Source organism: Hippopotamus amphibius, chromosome 1, assembly GCF_030028045.1.
Source record: "Hippopotamus amphibius kiboko isolate mHipAmp2 chromosome 1, mHipAmp2.hap2, whole genome shotgun sequence".
NCBI classification, from domain to species: Eukaryota; Metazoa; Chordata; class Mammalia; order Artiodactyla; family Hippopotamidae; genus Hippopotamus; species Hippopotamus amphibius.
In genome coordinates this window covers 113,460,178-113,481,502 of record NC_080186.1, presented here as the reverse complement: position 1 = coordinate 113,481,502, position 21,325 = coordinate 113,460,178, and the positions used below count along the sequence as shown (strand labels likewise).

At 37.8% G+C, this 21,325-nt stretch overlaps 1 protein-coding gene across 3 annotated transcripts in view; it reads right to left on the bottom strand.

Moving 5' to 3' along the window:
* Positions 1–14,840, bottom strand: part of RPRD2 (regulation of nuclear pre-mRNA domain containing 2) — an 86,166-nt gene extending 71,326 nt beyond the window's left edge. For all 3 annotated transcript variants that reach the window (XM_057722144.1, XM_057722153.1, XM_057722161.1), the window contains exon 1: positions 13,621–14,840. In XM_057722144.1, the coding sequence (XP_057578127.1) occupies positions 13,621–13,825 (205 nt within the window). In that variant the 5' untranslated portion in view covers positions 13,826–14,840. The remainder of the gene's footprint in view (positions 1–13,620) is intronic.
* Between the last annotated feature and the right edge of the window lie 6,485 nt (positions 14,841–21,325).

Genomic DNA, 21,325 nt, shown 5'->3' with positions numbered 1-21,325 from the left:
ATGCTATTATTTATTTTTAGAAACTGTATTATCTGTTTCAGGTATTGCTATTTTAAAGACCAAAATACAATATTTTTGTTGGCATAACACAAAAGCAGTTCATTCATCGTTCTAGTTTGTATTTATCTCCTTCCTACCAACTCATTCACCCCCATTCCTCTCACTTTCACCACAAACTCCTTACCCTATGTACTACGCAGCTTAGGAAACTCCCGACTCACCCCCCCAACCCTTGTTGTGGAGTCTGCACCCGAGGGAAAGAACCTTCCAAGCTTCCATGACAAAGAATCTCTCCTAGGGAAAAGAAAGGATTTAAATGCCATTAGGGAAATGTTTCCCAAGTTGGCCAAGAAAAAGGTCAAAACTTTGGCAGTTTTGAACTACTGAACATAGACAGGTGGTTCTGAGAGCACTGGTCAGGGGAGTTAAATACAGCAAGAAGATACTGAAGTCCAACCCAACCAGCTACATCACACATACCAATTATAAGGGTGCCTCAGACAAAAAGACCAAAGTCAAAGTAAGCAGCAAAGCCAGGAGCAGCTGATAATTTACATTACAATGATAATCTATGTTTAATATTTATGTTTTTATAAATTTACATTTTTACTTGATGTTTTTAAATATAATTTTTAAAATACAAAATACACTAAAAATCTGGGCTCAATGACAACTTCAATTTTTGAATTCTAAAAGCTTTGAATGAATCCCAAAATTATACTAATACCAGTATTACAAAAAAAAAATTTTGGTCCAGTGTTACAATCACTATCTGCTGTAGCTTTTGTGCCTACACTTAGTTACCCTGTTTTCAACATACCTTTCCCCTCCTTACGTCTTAAAAGTCATGGCTTTTATTGCTTCCCTTTGTCTTTTCCATCCTCACTTGTCTGTGTATCTCTGGTTGTTCACTCCCTGCTTTTGATTCTTTTACACTTTTCTTTATATTTGAGATGCCATCTTTCACCTGCTTCACACCTTTTTTGAACAACTTTTTCCTCCATGAAGCCTTTCTTACTACACACAAACAAACTGGTTCTCTCTGCTCTTTAATTGGGGGTTTCCTAGAAAAACATCCATAACAAAGCTTCCCAAAGTGTGTTCCACGGAACACTAATCACATGAGATAGCTAGAAAAGAAAGGAATTCCATGGTCAAATAAGTCTGGAAATTACTGAATAGCCTATCTCCCACCCCTCCTAGAAATTCATGAAGCATTTTATTAAAGGCACTAAAGTCTAGCAGCATGAAATAGGTTTAAGTTTAATTTTGTAGTACCTAAGTTTTGACAGTAACATCCTAAATTAAACATCACCACTTTCTGGGAAATTCTGTTGTACAAAGTTAAATTCATATTGTATTTTCTGTTCGTTGCTATGTTTTATTTTCTATGTATCTTATCCACATTTATAAGTTTACACATATGTACTATACATGGCAATCTGAGGATAAGAATGAATAAGAGGATAGAAACGAATTCTTATCCTAGTTTATACTAAACACAGTATATATGTGTAAGGATGCCCTATAAATGGATTTCAAAAGCTTTTCACTTTTCTATTATCAGGTTTTTAAAGACTTTTAAAACAAAGTCAAACTGATCTTTCAAAATATGTCTTGAAATGAAAATTTCTTTTAAAAAAATCTTTAAAATTTAAAAATTCAAATGAAAATATGATTAACACTTGGTCTTCATTATTCCAACTTAAATTTTTAGAAATCCTTTGTTTTTGATAGGTTATTTTAAAAAATCCAGCTACACTAAAGATATTGCTATCTCTGTGAAATTCCTTCTTTGAGATGCATTTTCATATTAGCACAATAGCTATAAAAACATATGAAAGATTCTTAAATTCTATTAATTTCTAGAACAGCAAGATGTTGTTATATGAATAAATACTTGAGATAGTCAAAATAGGTAAATAGTTTCCAAATTAGTGTGTTTTCCAGGCATTCTCTAGTATTAATAAAAAAGACTAAAAAAATCCATGTTCATTCCTTTGGATCATTAACCTTAAAATTTCACCAAGGGTATGCAGGACTAACTGGAAGAATTTAAAGCTTAAGCACACAGGCCTGCATGAAACACAGTGTAATAAAAATACATACCATAATTGCAATTTAAAACAACAATAGTTACAATTTGCTGAGCTTTCTATATATGTGTGTATATTTTACTGAGGTATAGTTGATTTACAATGCTGTGTTAATTTCTGCTGTGCAGTGCTGCACTTTCTGAATGTCAGGTAGTTTGCGAAGCACTTTATATGAATTATCTTTTTCAATTCCACCAACAATCATATAAACTGGGCTGTATTATCATTATCCCTATTTAAAGGCTTTAAGAGGTTAAGTAACAACAATAATGCCTACTGGAGTCCAAAGCCCCATGTATTTTGCCAATTAACCACTAAACAATATTGTATAACCCCCTACATATGTAAATCTATGTTAAAAAAAACTATGTAAAACCTTTATAGCAACAATTCTCAAAGTGTGCTTCGCAGTCACATATAAGAAAGTCATTAATTAAGTGCTTTCTATATTCTACACGCTCTTCAAGGTGCTGAGGATGTAGTGGTAGACAAAACAAAGTCCCTGCTATCATGGGCTTACATTCTAGTTGGGGGTGAGAGGAGACATGCATCTCAGTAAACAAAGAAATAAATAAGGCAGTATCTTATGATGAGAAAAGGTATATAAAGAAAATAAAATAGGGTGATGCAATAAGAGAATGACCGGCAGGAACCAAGGCGGGTAGGCTCTTTGGCTAGGACAATAGGGATCAACCTCTAAGGAGATGACATTTGAGCTAAGATCTGAAAGACAAGGACATCAAGGCAAATTTTTCATATAAAGTGGTAATTTACAAAATGGTAGTGATAATATAAATGGTAGTGTATTTTACATCCTTACTCAGCAAAATAAAAAGTTAGCAAACTTAGGATCTCACAAATTAAAAAATAATAATTAAATGATTATAAAATAACATCTGGAAACCCCTGGGCAATACACAGTATTAAGATGTATTAAGATGAGAGACAACAGATGTGTACTTTGCAGAAATTTGATAAAGGTCATTCCACAACATATTAATAAACTAGTGAATTCTCAAACCTTTTGGTTTCAGGATTCCTTTACACTCCTAAAAATAACTGAAGACCCCAAAGAACTTTTGCCTATGTGAGTTAGTTATATCTATGCTATTTACTGTATTATAAATTAAAACCAAGAATTTTAAAATATCTATTAATTCATTAGAAAAATAAGCCATTCAGTTAATAAGTTATATATATATTTTATTAAAAATAACTATATTTGCCAGACAAAAAAATTTAGTGAGGAGAGTAGCACTGTTTCACATTCTTGAAAATCTAATGTTTGGCTTAATGGAAGACAGGTTCTCATATCTGCTTCTATATTCAACTTATTGCTATACACGAGTTAATGAATTTTTTTCACCTCTGCAGCTCAGTGAAATCATCAAAATATATAGGCTCAGAACTCACAGAAACAGGGAGTAGAATGGTGGCTGCCAGGAGCCAGGGAGTGGGGGAATGGGGAGACATTAGTCAAAGGGTACAAACGTAGTTATAAGATGAATAAGTTCTGGGGATCTAATGGACAACTTGGTGACTATAGTTATCAGTTGCTAAAAGAGTACATCTTAAATGTTCTCAAAACCAAAAAAAGAAAAAAAAGAGAGTAATCATGTGAAGTGATGAAGGTGTTCAGTAACCTTATTGTGGTAGTCATTTTGCAATATATACATGCATTAAACCATCACAACTTACACAATGTTATATGTCACTAAAATATCAAAAAGCTGGGAAAAAATAGGCACAAGGGCTGTCTGGGAACCATTATACTATATATACCACACTATGGAATACTACAAAATGCCAACAAACTTTGAAAAAATGGGAAGCAGTCTAGCACAATGTTAGAGTGTAGGCTCTCAAGTCAAGACTGCTTGGATTTGAATTCTGGCCCTACTGTTTACTAGCTGTGAATCTTGAACAATTAATTTTACCTCACTGAGCCTTCAAGTACTTCAGTTATATCACCTATGTTTTCTTTATTATTTTCCCTTTACCAGCGTAGTTAATTTTACATATATATCACTAACAGGCTTAGTAATAAATATTACATAATATCAATACTTACCTCATGAAGTGTTATATTAAATGAGATCACATAAGAACTCAGTAAATGTTAGCTATTTATTACTAAATCTATTAGTGATAATGTTTGTGAAGTTAACTATTAATGATTGGAAATTTAATAAAGAACATTGTTAAATAATAACAAAGTACTTGTAAGCAACTCAGGCTTTGAATCCACTGTATATCTTTTCTTTCTCCCACTCACTCTCACCTTCTGCCTTCAGAAAACAAAACCAAGGGGAAAAAAACTGAGCTTAGGCTCAGTCAAGTTTCCCTTTCCTATGCTATAAAAATGTTCTGACAATTTCCTCAAAATAATCAATTGACTTCCCTAAGCCTCAGTTTATAAGAATTTTAAGTGGGGTAACTCCTACCTTGCAGAGATAACATTAGGATTTAGGATTATAGGGAATATATGTATGTATGATATCTAGTAAGAGTGCTCAGTGAATGATACCTGCACTCCAACCAAAAAGTGAGACCGCTTCTCAACTGGTACAGCACATAACAACTCTTACTATCACACTTCCCAGAACCAGCTACTTTTGTTCAATTCTTATCTTAGTTACGAAACGTTAAGTTCCTTATAATTCAATCTCTTTCAGCGACCTAACAAAGTTTTACATAGATTAAGCACCCAATATTTCTAATTTCATTTTCTGAATTCTGTATCTTTGGACATAGGAATACAACTATAAAAGAAATTTTAATAACTCACGTAATACTGACTACCTCTTGGACAGAGATCATCATTTTTAAATAATGCATTATGCTACCATTTAAAAACTATCATGATGGTAAAGGGAACACAAAAACAACACAGGATCCATTTGGGTCTTTTTTTTAAATTAAAAACGATGTTATAATGCGTAACATTAAAAAATCTTTTCCCTTCTAACAGTGAAACTTTCACTAAAGAAAATACAGAATCAATCCCTCCCCCACCCCCCTGCCTCTTGTGGGTACCAAAGAGCCATAGGGTGAAAGTGAGTGAAACTAAATGACTAGCAAGTGGAGTGAAGGAAGAGAGATGAGGGAAAGACAAAGGCTACAATCAAAATTTAAATCCAGCATGGTAAACATTTTATTACTTTCATCAAATTGCCTCTATTTCAATGTTTCCAAGAGAACAAGAAAAACAATGAGGTATTTTTGTAAACTATCTTTATCGTAACCAGAAAGACTTTAATGTTCTAAAGCACAAATGGAATTGTTGTCTTTTCCCAAAAGGAGTAACTAGGTTCTACTACTTTCTCCACAAGATGTGCATTTCTCCAATGTTCTATAATTAAAATCTGTAGGCGCAGTGGAATCAAAAGCATTACAAAGCACCAACTCCTTTTTGTTTCCTTGACAAACAGATGAGAAACTCAGTCAAAGTGGTTTGTGCAAAAGTGTTAATTTTTTGAGTAATTTTTTTTACTAGGGTCTCTGAGCTCCTTCTACATGTTAAAAAACCTCACTGTATTCTTAGTTCTCAGATAGCTGAAATTTTAAAACTACTAACCCAAAATATCTCCTTTGGACTTTTCAAAGTGCTGCTATAAAACACTAAACACTTGGGGAAAATGAAAAAAGATTAAAAAAAAGATCACAATTGAATGACAAAAGCTTAGGAGAAAAAGGAGTTTGGAAGCATCTATTACTTATTAGTTTATGAAAGGCAGGAAGCCAAATCACTAAGAATAAAATCACAAGTCTCCACTCTCTAAGAAATTACACAAATACATATACTCACCCCTTCTCTACCAACAAAGCTGTAATTTTGGGGTGGTCTGTTTAAGGAAATGTTAATATTGGTAATTCTCCACTGGAAATAAAATTTTCCAATGGAATTTTCAAGATATTTCCACACCACAAAATCACTCGAAGTTTGTCAATACTGTTTCACGCTTTGAGTCATGGGAATGTTTATTTGCTATATAATTTAACATTTAGCTTACTACGGGATGTATAGCAAAATTATGTTTTACGTATTGCTTTAAACCCACCTAGGGCCATGTATGTAATACTACCCTTCTGCATTTGAGAGACAATGCAGCTAAATTGAAGAACATAAACAACTGCTTGTAAAGTCTCATAATACATGTAAAAAAGCTCATTTAGTATACACCATTATAATAATTATATGTTATAATTAATGTAGTTCATATTTTGAAACATAGTCAGAAAACATGGAAATCATCTACATCTCTGTGAACCTAGGGCAATGGAAGGAAGAAAAGGTGACCTAGGCATTCAAAGGGCAGGGAGATGACTGATCATGCAATAATTTTACAACTGGGAATTATAACTAGACCTAATGCCTAACTAATCCAGAAGTGCCATTAAGCCTAAACCAAGAGTAAAATCATGCAAGAGATCAAAATAGATTTATTACTTCTTTGGGGAGCTGAAAGTTTACCTTGAACCTCAAAAAGAACCAAAGCCAGTAACACATCAGACCAAGTAAGTAGGAAGAGGTATCTAAAATACAGAATGCCCCAGAGCCTTCTCTCTGGACCTCTTCTCTATCTATACTATTACTCTATCTTACTACACTTATTTTTCTATCTACACTTACTTCCTAGTACATCTCTTCCAGGCTGATGTCTCCAAAGACAATTTACATACCAAACAGACACCCTGTGGTAACTGTTGCACAACTCTGTGAATATACTAAAACAAATGAATTGTACACTCTAAATGAGTAAAGTTTGTCAATAAATGTCAACTCTTCTCTAGCCACTCAGGCAAAAAAAAAAAAAAAAAAAAAAACAGTCATTCTTGATAACTCTCCTCTCTAACCCCACATTTAATTCATCTAGAAATCTGACTGGATCTACCTTCAAAACAGATCCAGAATTAAATTACTTATTACTCTCACAACCTGGTCCAAACCACCAATATTTTATCCCAGGATTACTATAATAGCCACCTATTGGCATCTCTGTTTCTGCAGCAACTAGAATGATCTTTTAAATACAGAAATCAGTTCACATCACTCCTCTGCTCAAATGGTTCCCCATCTCATTCAACATAAAAGCTCAAGAATGCCTATACGCGCACCACAACGAAGAGTAGCCCCCACTTACCGCAACTAGAGGAAGCCCTTGAGCAGCAATGAAGACCCAACACAGCCAATAAATAAATAACTGATTAATTAAAAAAAAAGAATGCCTATAAAAGTCTTTGTGATCTGCCCCTGCTGCCATATCACCCACCATAATCTCTGAGTTCATTACGTTCATTACTCCTTTCCAGCCACAAAAGCTTTCTTGCTGTTCCTTCAACTGACCAGGCACACTCTAACCTCGAGATCTTTGTATTTTTCTATTCTCTTTGTCATGGAACATTCTTCCCTTATACTCTCCTTTCTATATTGCTTATACCTCACCTTCCTACTCACATGTCACATTCTCAGTGAGGCCTTCCCTTACCGCCTCATTTAAAACTGCAAGGACTTCCCTGGTGGCAAAGTGGTTAAGAATCCACCTGCCAATGCAGGGGACATGGGTTTGAGCCCTGGGCAGGGAAGATCCCCCATGCTGCAGAGAAACTAAGCCCGTGCGCCACAACTACTGAGTCTGTGTTTTAGAGCCCACGAGCCACAACTACTGAACCCACCCAAGTGCACAACTACTGAAGATGGTCCGCCTAGGGCTCATGCTTCGCAACAAGACAAGCCACTACACAGAAGCCCGTGCACTGCAAGGAAGAGTAGCCCCCGCTCTCTCTGCAACTAGAGAAAGCCCATGCACAGCAACGAAGACCCAATGCAGCCAATAAATAAACAATAAAAAGAACAAATAAATAAATTTTTAAAAAATAAAAATAAAACTGCAAACTCCTATAATATTCTCTACTCCCCTTCCCTGCTTTATATTTCTCTATAGCACTCCTAATATTGTTTACCTTTTAATATATTTAATATTTTGTTTGTTTGTTGCATGTTTCCTCTTACAAGAATATAAGCTCTGAGAGGACAAAATTTTTTTTCCATTTTATCCACCTGCTGTATCCCCAATATATTCAATAAACATTTGTTAAAAGAAATGAGTAAACTAAGGATTTATAAGCAAAATCCATCTTGGAACTTAAAGAATCTGTACCTAGTCCACCTACATTTATACACATGTGGTATGTGATTAAAAAACTATGGCAGTATTGTTATATTCTAGATGTCTAGCCAACACATCTGCTACAAAAATGAATTACAAAGAAAGTAAACAGTTAAAGGAATAGCTACATTTCAGATACCAGAGCTGCAGAAAATAGTTTCAGACCCTCATATCTGTGGAATATCAAATACAAGATTACAGCTTTCACTCTCCACTGACCAGTGGAGGTACCTGTGTGGTACCCCAAACTTTTTGCCACCAAAAAATCCTTCTATTATTTAACCTAAAAATATCTAACATTTAGAGATTTTTACCAAATAGACAGCTTTAATAACTAACATGTTCAACTTGTTTTCCTTTTTTTCCTTTTTTTAATTATAAATGACTATCAGAACTTCAAATCTATACAAGAAAAACAGTCTTCCCATAGAAAGCAAAAATAAAAACAAAAACACCCACAAAGCTTCAAAATCTAGACATTCTAGTTAATCTACATGGCCTAATCTTGAATAAATAAGCAGATTATTAAAGGTTTTCTCCACTGTAGAAAATATTTTATTAATAGGAAAGGCTGTCTAGTATAGTGGCTAAGAGTGTATGCTTTAAATCAAGAATGCCTGGGTTGAACTCTGGATCTACCACTTATCAGCTCTCCAACCATGGGCAAGTTATTCAACCTACCAGTGCCTCTGTTTTCCCATCTGTAAAATGGGGATCCTAACAATACCGACTTCAAAAAATTGTGAGGATTGAATTAATTAATGTGTAAAATGTTTGGAACAGTGCCTGGCACATAGTAAGCACTTGATAAAAATTAGCTAGAAAATTATTACCATCTTCATGGCCCACCCAAGGATCTGAGATTACATCAAAAATAGTAATTGCACTTTGCAAATTCTCTGCAACAAATTAATCCTGTATTAAGAGATTTTTTTTTTTTTTGCCAGTCCATGTTTATATAACAGTTTCTCTTGTGGAAAAAATAACAGACTGAACTGAGATTTGCTTCAAATGAGGAAGAGGAAAACGGAAAGTAAAGGGGATAGAAGAAAAAGGATCAGCCATTAAAATAACTACTGAGGTGGGGTGATCAGTGGAGGGGGAGTCATTACTTTTCTAATCTTGTACATATTTAAAGTTCAAACCAAAGACAGCTGAAGGGAGATCTTAATAGACTTTCTCCTCTACAAATGATTCTACTTTCCATTATCCCCTCATTTGTCAAAAATTCACTTAAATTCTCACACACCTTCTAAAACAGACCAACCCATTCAATGGTTAAAAACAAAACAACTTGTAGATATCACAAACACAGTATTTTCCATTTTGTCCTACTAGTTCTTCAGCGAAGTTGCTAACTCACTACAGAAAGAGTGGTCCAAATCACCTGCCCCTGACTGGGAATATATTTTCCAGGACTGTTTCCAAAACAAAGTAATTATTTCAAATAATCAGGACCTTAAGACTATCTACATCATCATCATCATAAATAATCTGAACATATTTCTATATGCTAGGACCTATACTAAAATACATGTATTATCTTCTTAAATCTAGACAACAAGCCTATGAAAGATAATTATCTCTACTCACAGATCAGAAATTGAGACTCACAATTTAAGTACTGTGCATAGAATCATCCAGGTATTAACTGATGGAATTAAGACTTGAACCTAGGTTTAATTCTAAAGTCTGTATTTTTCTACTTTTCCATACTGATTTCCATGTTACATTAACAATGGGAGGGATGAATGAAATAGAGAAATGATAATCTAGTCAAATTACACACCAAGCCCATATAAGAGCCATATTTTCAAACTGCCAACAACCATACTTATCATTTCTTTTACTAAATTATAAACATTGCCTTCTGATAAACAAAAATTAAAACAATTCTTCATTAACTATTTCACAAAATTATACTGGCAAGTATTTACTGATTACTTATTGTGTGCCAAACACTGTTCTAGTCACTTGGGGATACAGCAAAGTGTATCCCCAAAGAAGACATAGCCCTGTCATCTGGTGGAAGAAGATAAACAATAAACATACAAATAAGGTAATTTCATATACTGAAAATAAAGTGATGTGATAGAATGTAATTGAAGGAACCATCTGAAATAAGATCATTAGGGAAGGCCTTTCTGAGGAGGTAATATTTGAGCTTGGATCTAAATGATGAGAAGACAGGATTGGAAGAAGCCTGAGAGGTAGTAGGCAGGGCAGATGGTGTAGGAACTGCAGACCTTTTACTTGTAGTAAAAGAAGTTTAAATCTTAATCCTTTTGCAATGAGATATCACTGAAGGATTTTAATGCACAGAAATGACATCTGTATATGCTACAGAAAGATCACTTTTAAAAAACAATAGTAATATGGACTTCCTAGGTGGCGCAGTGGTAAAGAATCCGCCTGCCAATGCAGGGGACACGGGTTCGAGCCCTGCCCTGGGATTCCACATGCCACGGAGCAACTAAGCCCATGCGCCACAACTATTGAGCCTGTGCTCTAGAGCCCATGAGCCACAACTACTGAGCCCATGTGCTGCAATTACTGAAGCCCACGCGCCTAGGGCCCGTGCTCCAAAACAAGAGAAGCCACTACAATGAGGAGCCTGCGCACCACAATGAAGAGTAGTCCCCGCTCGCAGCAACTAGAGAAAGTCCGTGTGCAGCAATGAAGACCAATAAATAAATAAATAAAATTATTAAAATAATAATAATAATAATAGTAATAGAAGCTTCAATCAGACAAATTAAAACAAGTCTGAATAAAATGAGTAGAACCCACCCTGGAGTTTGTCTTCAGGAAACCTACCTGCCTTCTCCAAATTATTTCCTTTATTTAAAAAAATTTTTATTTATTTATTTTTTGGCCATACCATGTAGATTGCAGGCTCTCAGTTTCCCAACCAGGGACTGAACCTGGGCCATGGCAGTGAAAGCCCTGAATCCTAACCACTAGGCCACTAGGGAATGCCCTAGATTATTTCCTTTAAAGTGAACAAAAGTCTCATATTACACATTATGAAATAAAGGATAAAATGAAAATATCTCAGGAAGAGTTAACAAAGTTACTTAAATTCACATTGAGGTCTAAATATAAATTACTAAATAATGGATGCCAAAAGAAAAAAAGAGAATCAAAAGTGGCATCAGGAAAATGGACAGAAACTCGGGAATGCCGAAGACACCTATTTCACAAATTTGCCTAAAGCTGACTTAAAAACCAAACTCGAACTAAAATAATTCTAACACCAATCTCCTGAATATTTCTCTCAAAAGGCTTTATTTACAATAAGACAGATGATGTTCAATGTAAACACAAAACAACTACAAATTACCCTTAACCATTTCAGAAAGTTAAGTTCCATTACACCAGGAAAAAAAAAATCAGGTTTATAGAATGCCAGAAGCATTTAACTACGCAAACTATATATAATGCACTTCAAATGAAGTACTGTCTTCCTAGAGCAATCATTTTTTTCACTCTTAAAATAAAAACAAAGGAAATAAGCTCATACACAATATCAAAAGTAGAGGCAGAACAATTCTGGCTCCACTGTATCTCATTATTGCTGACTAGAAAAAAATATACATTGTAATTGTCATTTGTAATCCCACAGGCAGGGATGGCGACCAACTTATCCTTGCAAATGATGTAACCATACAGTTAAAACACCAGAGCCCAAAGGCATGAAAAGTAAAAATGTTTTAAAACAGGAAAAAAAATATGTTTAAGGAGAATATGTCCTCAGGCTTGAGCAATGCTTGCTACCACTGGTATACCAAATACATTAAAGAATAATGATGAAAACACTATTTTACAAAGTTAAATGTGACCACTGTCATCTGATATGCTGGAGTCAAATCCAAACTCCACCATTTTACTGTATAAACTTAAGCAGCTTACTTAACATTTCTGAGCCTGAGTTTCCCCCTCTGTAAATCAATGATTAAACAATCTACCTCTTAGGGTTAGTTTAAAGCATAATGAGATATTAGATATACCGTAAATGAAAAGGGCTGGGCACACAGTAGATAATTATTACGTGAGTCTTTGATAATGACTAGTACCATATTTGATATTGTACGTTCTAATTTCACCTCTCAGAAAGAAACGTAGATCTGCTATTGGTAAATATAGGTAACCCTGCCTTGGTTATACAACGCTTTCTGCATATATTCTTCAAAGAGCCACAAAACATCTCTCCCAACAATAACTTTATACACAAATGGTTTGAAGTTTGGGGTCTATGATTTTGTAAGTTTTATCCATCTGTTCCCCAAAAAGACTATAGGAGCAATAGCAAAAGTGGAATAAGAAGAATTGAAGGCTGGGTCTCACTGGTGACATGCCATAGGGAGGAAGCAACAACAGACCTAACAGACCTAAAATTCAAACAGATATACATGGATTTAGGGTCATCCTTCTCTTCTCAGCAGGAAGCAACAATGACTTCTCCACACCTCGTCCTGAAAGATTTGAACTCTTCTGCAAACAATCCATGCTTCCTGAGAGTCTAATAGACCTCTTTTTTGCAGTAAAGCAGCAAAGTGAAAAAAAACTCCACGATGAAGACAAAAAAGCAACTAACTGGAGGGAAAAAGTAGTATATATTCAAAAAGCTCACTTCTTGGTTCCTTTTTTTGATTACCTATAAAACCAATTTCTATTCTTTTAAAAAGATATCTGAACTGATTGAAAAGTAGCTGGAGATATTTCCAATTTAAGGTATTAGTGGCGATACTGACTACGGTTGTTTCCGGTCAGTATCAACAAGCCTGTATTTTACTGCAACAAACATAGGTACGGGAGAACCTCTCAGGTGGTCGCCTCAGCTCTATGTAGAGCTCACGTTACCTCTTCTCTAGGTAAGACCCTTCTTATTACACAAGTTTTAGGTCAATGGAAAACAGAATAGTCCAACATATTCCAGCGAAGTAGGTGCATTTACTACTGCTTAAACCATAGCTTGTCTATCATCAGGAAAACAAGAAATCATTAGCACGTCAAGGCCTAAAAGAAATACACGGACGCGACAATGTCTGTATAGGTTCAGTAAAAACATCTTACAAGGTTCTGAAATAACATGTATATCTCTACAGGTTTGGGCCCAACGGCCCAAGGTCACACCAAGTCAGTGGCTATAAAATCCAAGAAATGATGAGCCTCCTGCAGTTTAGGACAATCCTGGCTAGAAACAGAGTCCGGGTTTGGGAACACTCGGGTCGAAGCTTTAATGGGAACAACCCCAACCGAATGCAGCGGCTCCACCAGGAAACCCTAAGCGTGTAGGGCAGTATTTCCTTCCATCCCCAGTCTTCCCTTCCCTAGTCACCCCCAACACTCACATCTCCGGAGCCACTTCATCCAATGGTAGACGATAGTAGTGTGGTGTTTCTTGTTCTCTATACACCAAGACGACAAGCCTTGAATAGATTCCATGGTGTTAGTTACCGACTGGAATTTCCGATCCAACGAGGACTCCAGAGCCCCTGCCGAAGAGGCCGACGAGGAGGAGGCCTTACTGCCGCCTCCGCCGCCGCCGGCCGCCATCTTCCCGGTTTGCACAAGCGCTGCTGCTCCTCTGGCGGCCGCGGCGGCGGCGGCGACGGCGGCGGGAGCGGGCAAAACAATCACTGCGAGTGCGTGGAAGCCGCAGGTGGGGAGGGAGGCTAGGGGGTGGGGGTGGTGCACGCGCTAGGCTCTTCTGGAGGTAGGACGGGAGGACCAGCTGCTGGGAACGCTGGCGGCTCCTACACGCTGCAAGGAGGGGCTGCGGGTTTCGAAGGTTTATCAGAATTGTTCAAGGGATTGTGTTTAAACCAGTCAGTAATTACGGAAGAATTACGCAGAAAACAGGTCCTGCGAAGCCTTTCTAAACGCCTGGCCCGGAAATTAATGGTTTTATACTCTTCGGCTCTCAACGCTTAAGGCCCTTCCCCACACTCCTCCAACAGCGGGCGTTAATATCTTAAAGTTAATACTACCCGACTGCCCCTTCAGTTGCAGAAATCTTTCTCTCTCCTTTAGATCCTCTAGCACAGAAAGGCCCAAGGCTACCTAGTCAGGATTTTTTTTGCAACGCAATAGCAGCAAAGGGACAGCAACAGTATCGCGCACGCGCTGCTTGGCCCCGCCCCCCTGCTTCCTTCTCAACCTAGAAAGCAGAGGGAGGCGTGATGGCGGGGCAATCTGACCAATCAAGGGAGAAGAACGACAAGCGCGCGCAGAAGCCCACAAGCCCCAAGGGCTAACGAGGCGCGTCGATTAATTGTGCGCCTGCGCAGCAGGCCAGCGTGTAGCGGGTTGGGAGGAAAAACGGGGAGGGAAGGGTGAGGGAGTTGGTCAAACTAAGGAGAGGTTGGGGGAGGGGCTTCACCGCTCCGCCCCGCGTTTTGCTTCTTAGCGATATCTCTCTCTTGGGGCTGTCCAGCTTACACAGCAGGGCCGAGAAAGTCGCACCGCTCAGGGGCCACTGTTATTTTCTGGCACTTGCAGCTGCCGCCGCCGCCGCCGCCAACTCCTCAGGGCACCGACGCGCGATAAAGTAGCTGGCCGCCATCTTGCAGTGCCTCAGAGAATGCGCATGCGCCAGCTCCAGCGAGCCATTCACTACGCAAACTTCCAGGCCAAACAATTTTTACACTTCCCTTGGACGATACCATTCACGGCCACTTGACTTTTTGGATTATAGGAAGCGGAAGTAAATGAAGTGAAACGAAAATTTTCCCCGTAGAATTTTCGAGACGCGGAAACAATAAAAGGCAAGATGTGATCTCACCTTCGCCAGTTTTGATAGTCTCACAATTGCGTAATATATTATAATTTACAAAAGCCTTAGATAGTTATTATACTGATTAGCACAACCTAGATTAACCATGCCATTGCATCTGCCTGTGTAAATCCTCTGGGCAGATTTGGAGGCTTCTGTTGTCCCACTGAACACATGAAATTATTGTTTCAATTCTTTCGCGTCTCCCTAGTAGACATGTTTTTTGAGGCAGGGAACTTGTTTTGTCAAGCTAACATCTAGCATTTGTTCATTCAACAAAAAGTTGTTGTTGAACGTGTTGTGCCAAGTACAGTTCTAGATGTGGCGGAGTAACAGAGCAAAACAGACAAGAATTCCTTTCTTCTGCGGCTTAGTGGCAGTAGACCATAAAAAGTATATCAGGAAGTAATAAGGTCTATGAAGAAGTATGAAGCAGGGTAAGAGAGGGGTTGCGTGTGTGTCCTTAAGGGAATGGGAATGGTGGTTTGGTGATCAAGGAAGGCTTTTGGAAGGAAGTGATACTTTGAATGTTGAGCACAAGATAACCAAGCAAATATGCGGGAGGGGGAGAAAAACATGCTGGCAGGTAGAACAGGAAGTGTAAAGGGTCTAAAACAGGAATGCCTTGATATATTAGAGTAAGAACAAGGAGGCCAGTGTGGCTAGAGAAGAGGGGACAGTGGTAGAATATGAAATCTGAGATGTGAAGGGAAAGAGTTCATGTAGGGTCTGGAAGGTCACTGTAAGGACTTTGGTTTTTAACTTTGAGGTGGGGAACACTTTTAAGCAGAGCAATTTTAAGCAGAAAAGTTACATAGCATTCTTTTTAAAAGATTACATTGATTGATATGTTGAAAATAGACTGCAGAGCCGCCAGTAAAGGAGGCTATTGGAGTAATCCAGACAAGAAATCTAGACTAGCATAACAAAAAAAAAAAAAGAGAGACGTGGTGTCAGATCCTGGATATAGTTGAAGGTAGGGCCAAAAGGATTGCTCATGAATTTAAGAGGACTATGAGAAGGAAAAAAAAAAGTCAAATATGACATCAAGGGGTTTTTATATATATATAAATTTATTTATTTATTGGCTGCATTGGGTCTTTGATGCTGCACACGGGCTTGTTCTAGCTGTGGCAAGTGGGGGCTACTCTTCATCACGGTGCACAGGCTCCTCATTGCAGTGGCTTCTCTTGTTGCGGAACCCGCCAGGGCTCTAGGCGTGTGTGGGCTTCAGTAGTTGCAGCACACGGGCTCAATAGTTGTGGTGAACCGGCTTTAGTTGCTTCATGGTATGTGGGAATCTTTCCAGAGCAGAGCTCGAACCCACGTCCCCTGCATTTGCAGGTGGGTTCCTAACCACTGCACTACCTTGAAAGTCCGAACACCAAGGTTTTTGACAGGAGCAACTAGAACAGTGTTTCTCAGCCTTTTTTTCCCATTCCTGTTGACCCTTGTTGACCCTAAAGATTCTTCTTAGATATTTTTTCCTATTCCCCCTAACCCCATGAAATGTTAATGCCACAGATATACTGTATATCTGTTTATGTACTGTCTGTACAGCTGTGCAAGAGTAAACATGAAGTTTACCTTTTATTCAGTGCAGAGTTAAGAATGACTAAAATCTTTGTTAAAAATTAAAAATTTTTAACGCTAATAATATTTATTTGCTGAGTAAACTTTAACATAATTAATGTATATAAATTGTAATTCATTGCATTACATATGTAAATTAATTTATATAAATACTTAATAGCAATGTAATCGATTTTGGGGGGTTTTTTTGGTGGGCTTTTTTTTTTTTTTTTGGCTGCACCTCTCAGATTGTGGGATCTTAGTTCCTGCACCAGGGATCAAACCCAGGCCATGGCAGTGAAAGCACCAAATCCTAACCACTGGACCACCAGGGAATCCGTTTTTTAAAAATCATTCAAAACTGTTACATTTCCAGCAAAAGTAAAATAATTGAAAATTTAATTTCTTAAAAAAATTTAATAAACTTTTAACTTTTATTTGACATAAGAAAATTGCTAGCAGCTAGACATTCAAATATTGACATTTTTCTTCTCACCATTTGACATAGTTAATGATGAATTAAATGCCTTTTGTAGAATTAAATAATACAGTATAAACTATTTCTATTTTCTTCTCAAAGCCCAAGTCCTATGCAGATGCACAGAGAATCAAACGTAACATTCACAAGGCAGTACCTGACAGCCAGTAGCCATGTGTAGGCACTTCCGTCAGTACTTCCTGTGAAGCCCACTACTTCAAAATAGAGCCACTAACTTCAAAATAGGGCAACTGAAGGAAAGTTCTCCAGTCACAGCCATCTATTCCTCATAGTTTTGTAGCACTGACTTGGCATACAGTTTGTGTATCTTCCATGAACTCAATGTCATTGCTGTTTGTGTCATACCCCCCAAAATGAGAGAAATTAAGGATTAAAATTTTGTTGGGTACAGTTGAGCTTTGGAAGGTCACAAAGCATTGTATCAATAATATCTAAGACTTTTTCATCCCCCAAGAGCCAGTGTTTTCCCCCTGTGGGGTGATATTGCTCCCTTTGAGAGTGGATTGCCATTTTCTCAGACAGACCAGGGGAGGAAATGGGAAGGAGCAGTCCTCTGAGAAATGAATAGAAATCGGGATTTTGGTTAAATATCTTGAGTTTGAGATATCAGAGACATAAATGGCACCAGATGTTGTGAGCCTAAAGTTCATGAAAAAGGTCTTGGTAGGACACATCAATTTAAGAATTGTCAGTATATAGATGATCTTAAAGCCATGAGATGGATGAGGTTGCCCAGGAAGTGAGTGAGTACAGGTAGAATAGAGATCCAAGGACTGGGCTATAAGGAGCAAGTTTCAAAGGATATTGAAAAGGAATGACCAGTGGAGGAGAACCCAGAAAGTAATGTTCTGAAAGCCACATAATGCAAATTTGTCAAGCAGGAGGGAGTAATTGTGTCAAGTGTTGCTGCATAGGTTGCATAAGATGAGGACTAAGATAACCACTGAATCTGCCAAACACAGTAGTCATTAGTAGTCTTGACAAGGGCTGTTTCCAGGAAGCAAGTGATTGGAGAGGGTTCGAGAGAGAGAGTGGGAGATGTGGACTTATCATGTGCAGACAACTCTTTCAAGAAATAAAACGGGAGCAGAGAAATGGAGCTGAAGCTGGAGGAAAATGTGGGCTCACAGGGTCATTTCCTTTTTCCAAGGTGGGAAATAATGTAGCTATTATCAGGTGCTACAGTTGATACAGGATAGAGATGGGACAATTGCTTATTTCCGTAAGTGGGAGAGGACAGGATCAAGTGATAGGTCCATAGACAGTTCCTTTCTTATGACAGGAAGGTAGAGAATCTAGGTAGAGATTCAGGTAGGTCGATAGATTTGTTGGTGAGAATGTGCAGAAATTCTCTTCAATTGCTTCTCTTTTCTCAGTGATACTGGTAGGCACTGCAGTAGGTGCTGAAGAAGCACACTCTTAAAAAGCATCAAAGATCTGTTAATTGCCAATTCCAGTGCTGTCTCAAACCTTCAACTTTTCTGTTACTGTGATGGTTTAGAGTAAGACACTTAGAACCAGACTGTTCAAGTTCAGGCTCTGCCACTTGCCAATGGCAACTTATTTGCCAGTGGCCAGAGGTAAATTTCTTTACCTCTCTGTGGTGCTATAATTATTAAATAAGTTAATGCATGTAGAGTGCTTAAAGTAGTGCCTGACTACTTAGTAAAGGCTTGATGATGTTGATGTCAGCTATTATACTTAAACCTTTCTTAAAATTCATTTCCCTTTGCATCTGTTAAATATACAATCATTAACCAGATCCCACTAAATAAACGGCTCCTTTCTCTGCCCATTGCCAGTTTTCTTACCCCCTTGTGTTTGCCAAAGTTGCATTTTTAGCCCTTCTCTCATTTTTCTGCTCATTCTCTCCCAAAGATAAAACTTATCACCTGCATTCAGGTTTATTCAAGTTGGATATCCTAGTTATCTTTGATTCTGCCCCTTCTAACTAGTTATCAAATCCTATACACTTCTACCTAGAAGTTTCTTGCATGAATTCCCTTCTTTCTATTCCCCTTGCCCTCTACCTAAAGGTTTTATCATCACCATTCTAATCAACTATATATCAACAGCAGCATGATCAGCTTCCTAGTCTCTCTTCAGCTTATGTACATTACCAGACTAATCTAGTTCTACTCTACTCAAAAAAACAAAATCAAACCAAAAAACTTGTTCCTTGCTATCTACCAAGTTAAGTAAAAGCCCTAGCTTTTAAGACCCTCCACAATGGTTCCAATCTAACTTCCCAGTCTTATCTCAAAGGCCTTTCCTTCGTGGTTCCTTGGGCTCCAAACCGTTCCTTTTCCTTACATATATCCTGTAATTTTCTATTACAATTAATTCTGCCTAAAATGTCCTATTACCAAATTCTACTTATCTTTCAAGAGCTATCTTAAATTGCCTCTTTCATGCAAACTTCCCTGATCATTCTAACTAGATCGAATTTCTTTTGAACAGTAGCATTTTCTGCTTTGAATAAAATTATTTGTATCTTCTTACTTACAGGATTATTGCACTGAATAACATGCAAAAGCACCCTGATTACTAAATAGTGTTAGTTATGACTAAACTGTCTTATCCAAAAATAATTATTTGGTACCTATATTTCAATGACATTGCCATTGTTCAAGATATTTCTGGAAATTCATCGAGGTAAGCCACATACAGGAAGGGAAAATCAGTCCAATAACTTTATATTTGCATTTTTAAAAATAAATTTTTTTTTATTTATTGTCTGCGTTGGGTCTTTGTTGCTGTGCACAGGCTTTCTGTAGTTGAGGAGGGCAGGGGGCTACTCCTTGTTGCATTGTGCAGACATTGCAGTGGCTTCTCATATTGCAGAGCATAGGCTGTAGGCATGTGGGCTTCAGTAGTTGTGGTGCATGGGTTCTAGTTGTGGCTCGCTGGCTCTAGAGTGCAGGCTCAGTAGTCGTAGTGCACGGGCTTAGTTGCTCCGCGGCACATGGGATCTTCCCAGACCAGGGCTCGAACCTGTGTCCCCTGATCCGCAGGCGGATTCTTAACCACTCAGATACGAGGGAAGCCCTATATTTGCATTTTTAAACAAATAAATGTATTGTCTACCTCGATCATCTCACTTAATTCTCCATCACAAATTAGAAATGACTTTTAAATTTTTTCCCAGAACTCCACAGAGGACAAATAATTTGCTGTTAAGTAAACATATACATATGACTTGACAGGACTTCCCTGGTGGTGCAGTGGTAAAGAATCTGGATGCCAATGCAGGGGACACGGGTTTGAGCCCTGGTCCAGGAAGATCCCACATGCCGTGGAGCAACTAAGCCCATGCACCACGACTACTGAGCCTGTACTCTAGAGCCTGCGTGCCACAACTACTGAAGCCTGTGTACCTAGAGCCTGTGCTCCGCAACAAGAGAAGCCACCACACTGAGAAGCCCCGCGCATCGCAACAAAGAATAGTCCCTGCTTGCCGCAACTAGAGAAAGCCCAGGCACAGCAACGAGGACCCAATGCAGCCAATAAATAAATAAATAAATAAATAAATAAATAAAGATATACATATAACTTAAAACAGATTATGAAAAAAATTACTAAAGTTCACAAGATATTTTATGTGATAATAGCATCCCAAGATAGGAATTATTCTGAGACTAGCATTCATTTGAAAGAAAACTTCTGTCCCTACCACCTGTTTCACAAATGAAGCAGCATGTGTAGGGACTAAGTTTGGGTTCCAGTCAAACCTGGGTTCAAATTAAACTGCATCACTTACTAGCCATAACCTTGGAGCAAATTACTTACTCACTCTAAGCCTCAGATTTCTCACCTCTAAAATATACTTTCCTCCTCAGTTTGGTCTAATAAAGGAAGCAATGCTTATTGAGCACAATGCTTAATACAGTATAGGATCAGATAAATTAAAAAACAACAAACAACACCCTGAGGCAGAGTGGAGAGACTTAAGACAAGGATTAAGTCTCATGAGTACAGTAAGTCCCCTACATACGAACCTTCAAGTTGCGAACATGCCCCTGTATGCCAGCTGCTGTACTGTACCACTGTACTTTTCAAGGTACTATACTGTAAGATTAAAAATGCCTCGTTTTTTATGTATTATTTGTGTTAAAAGTATAAACCAATTACAGGACAGTACTATATAGTCGATTATATGGGTACCTAGGCTAACTTTCTTGGATGAACACATTGGACCTACAAACATGCT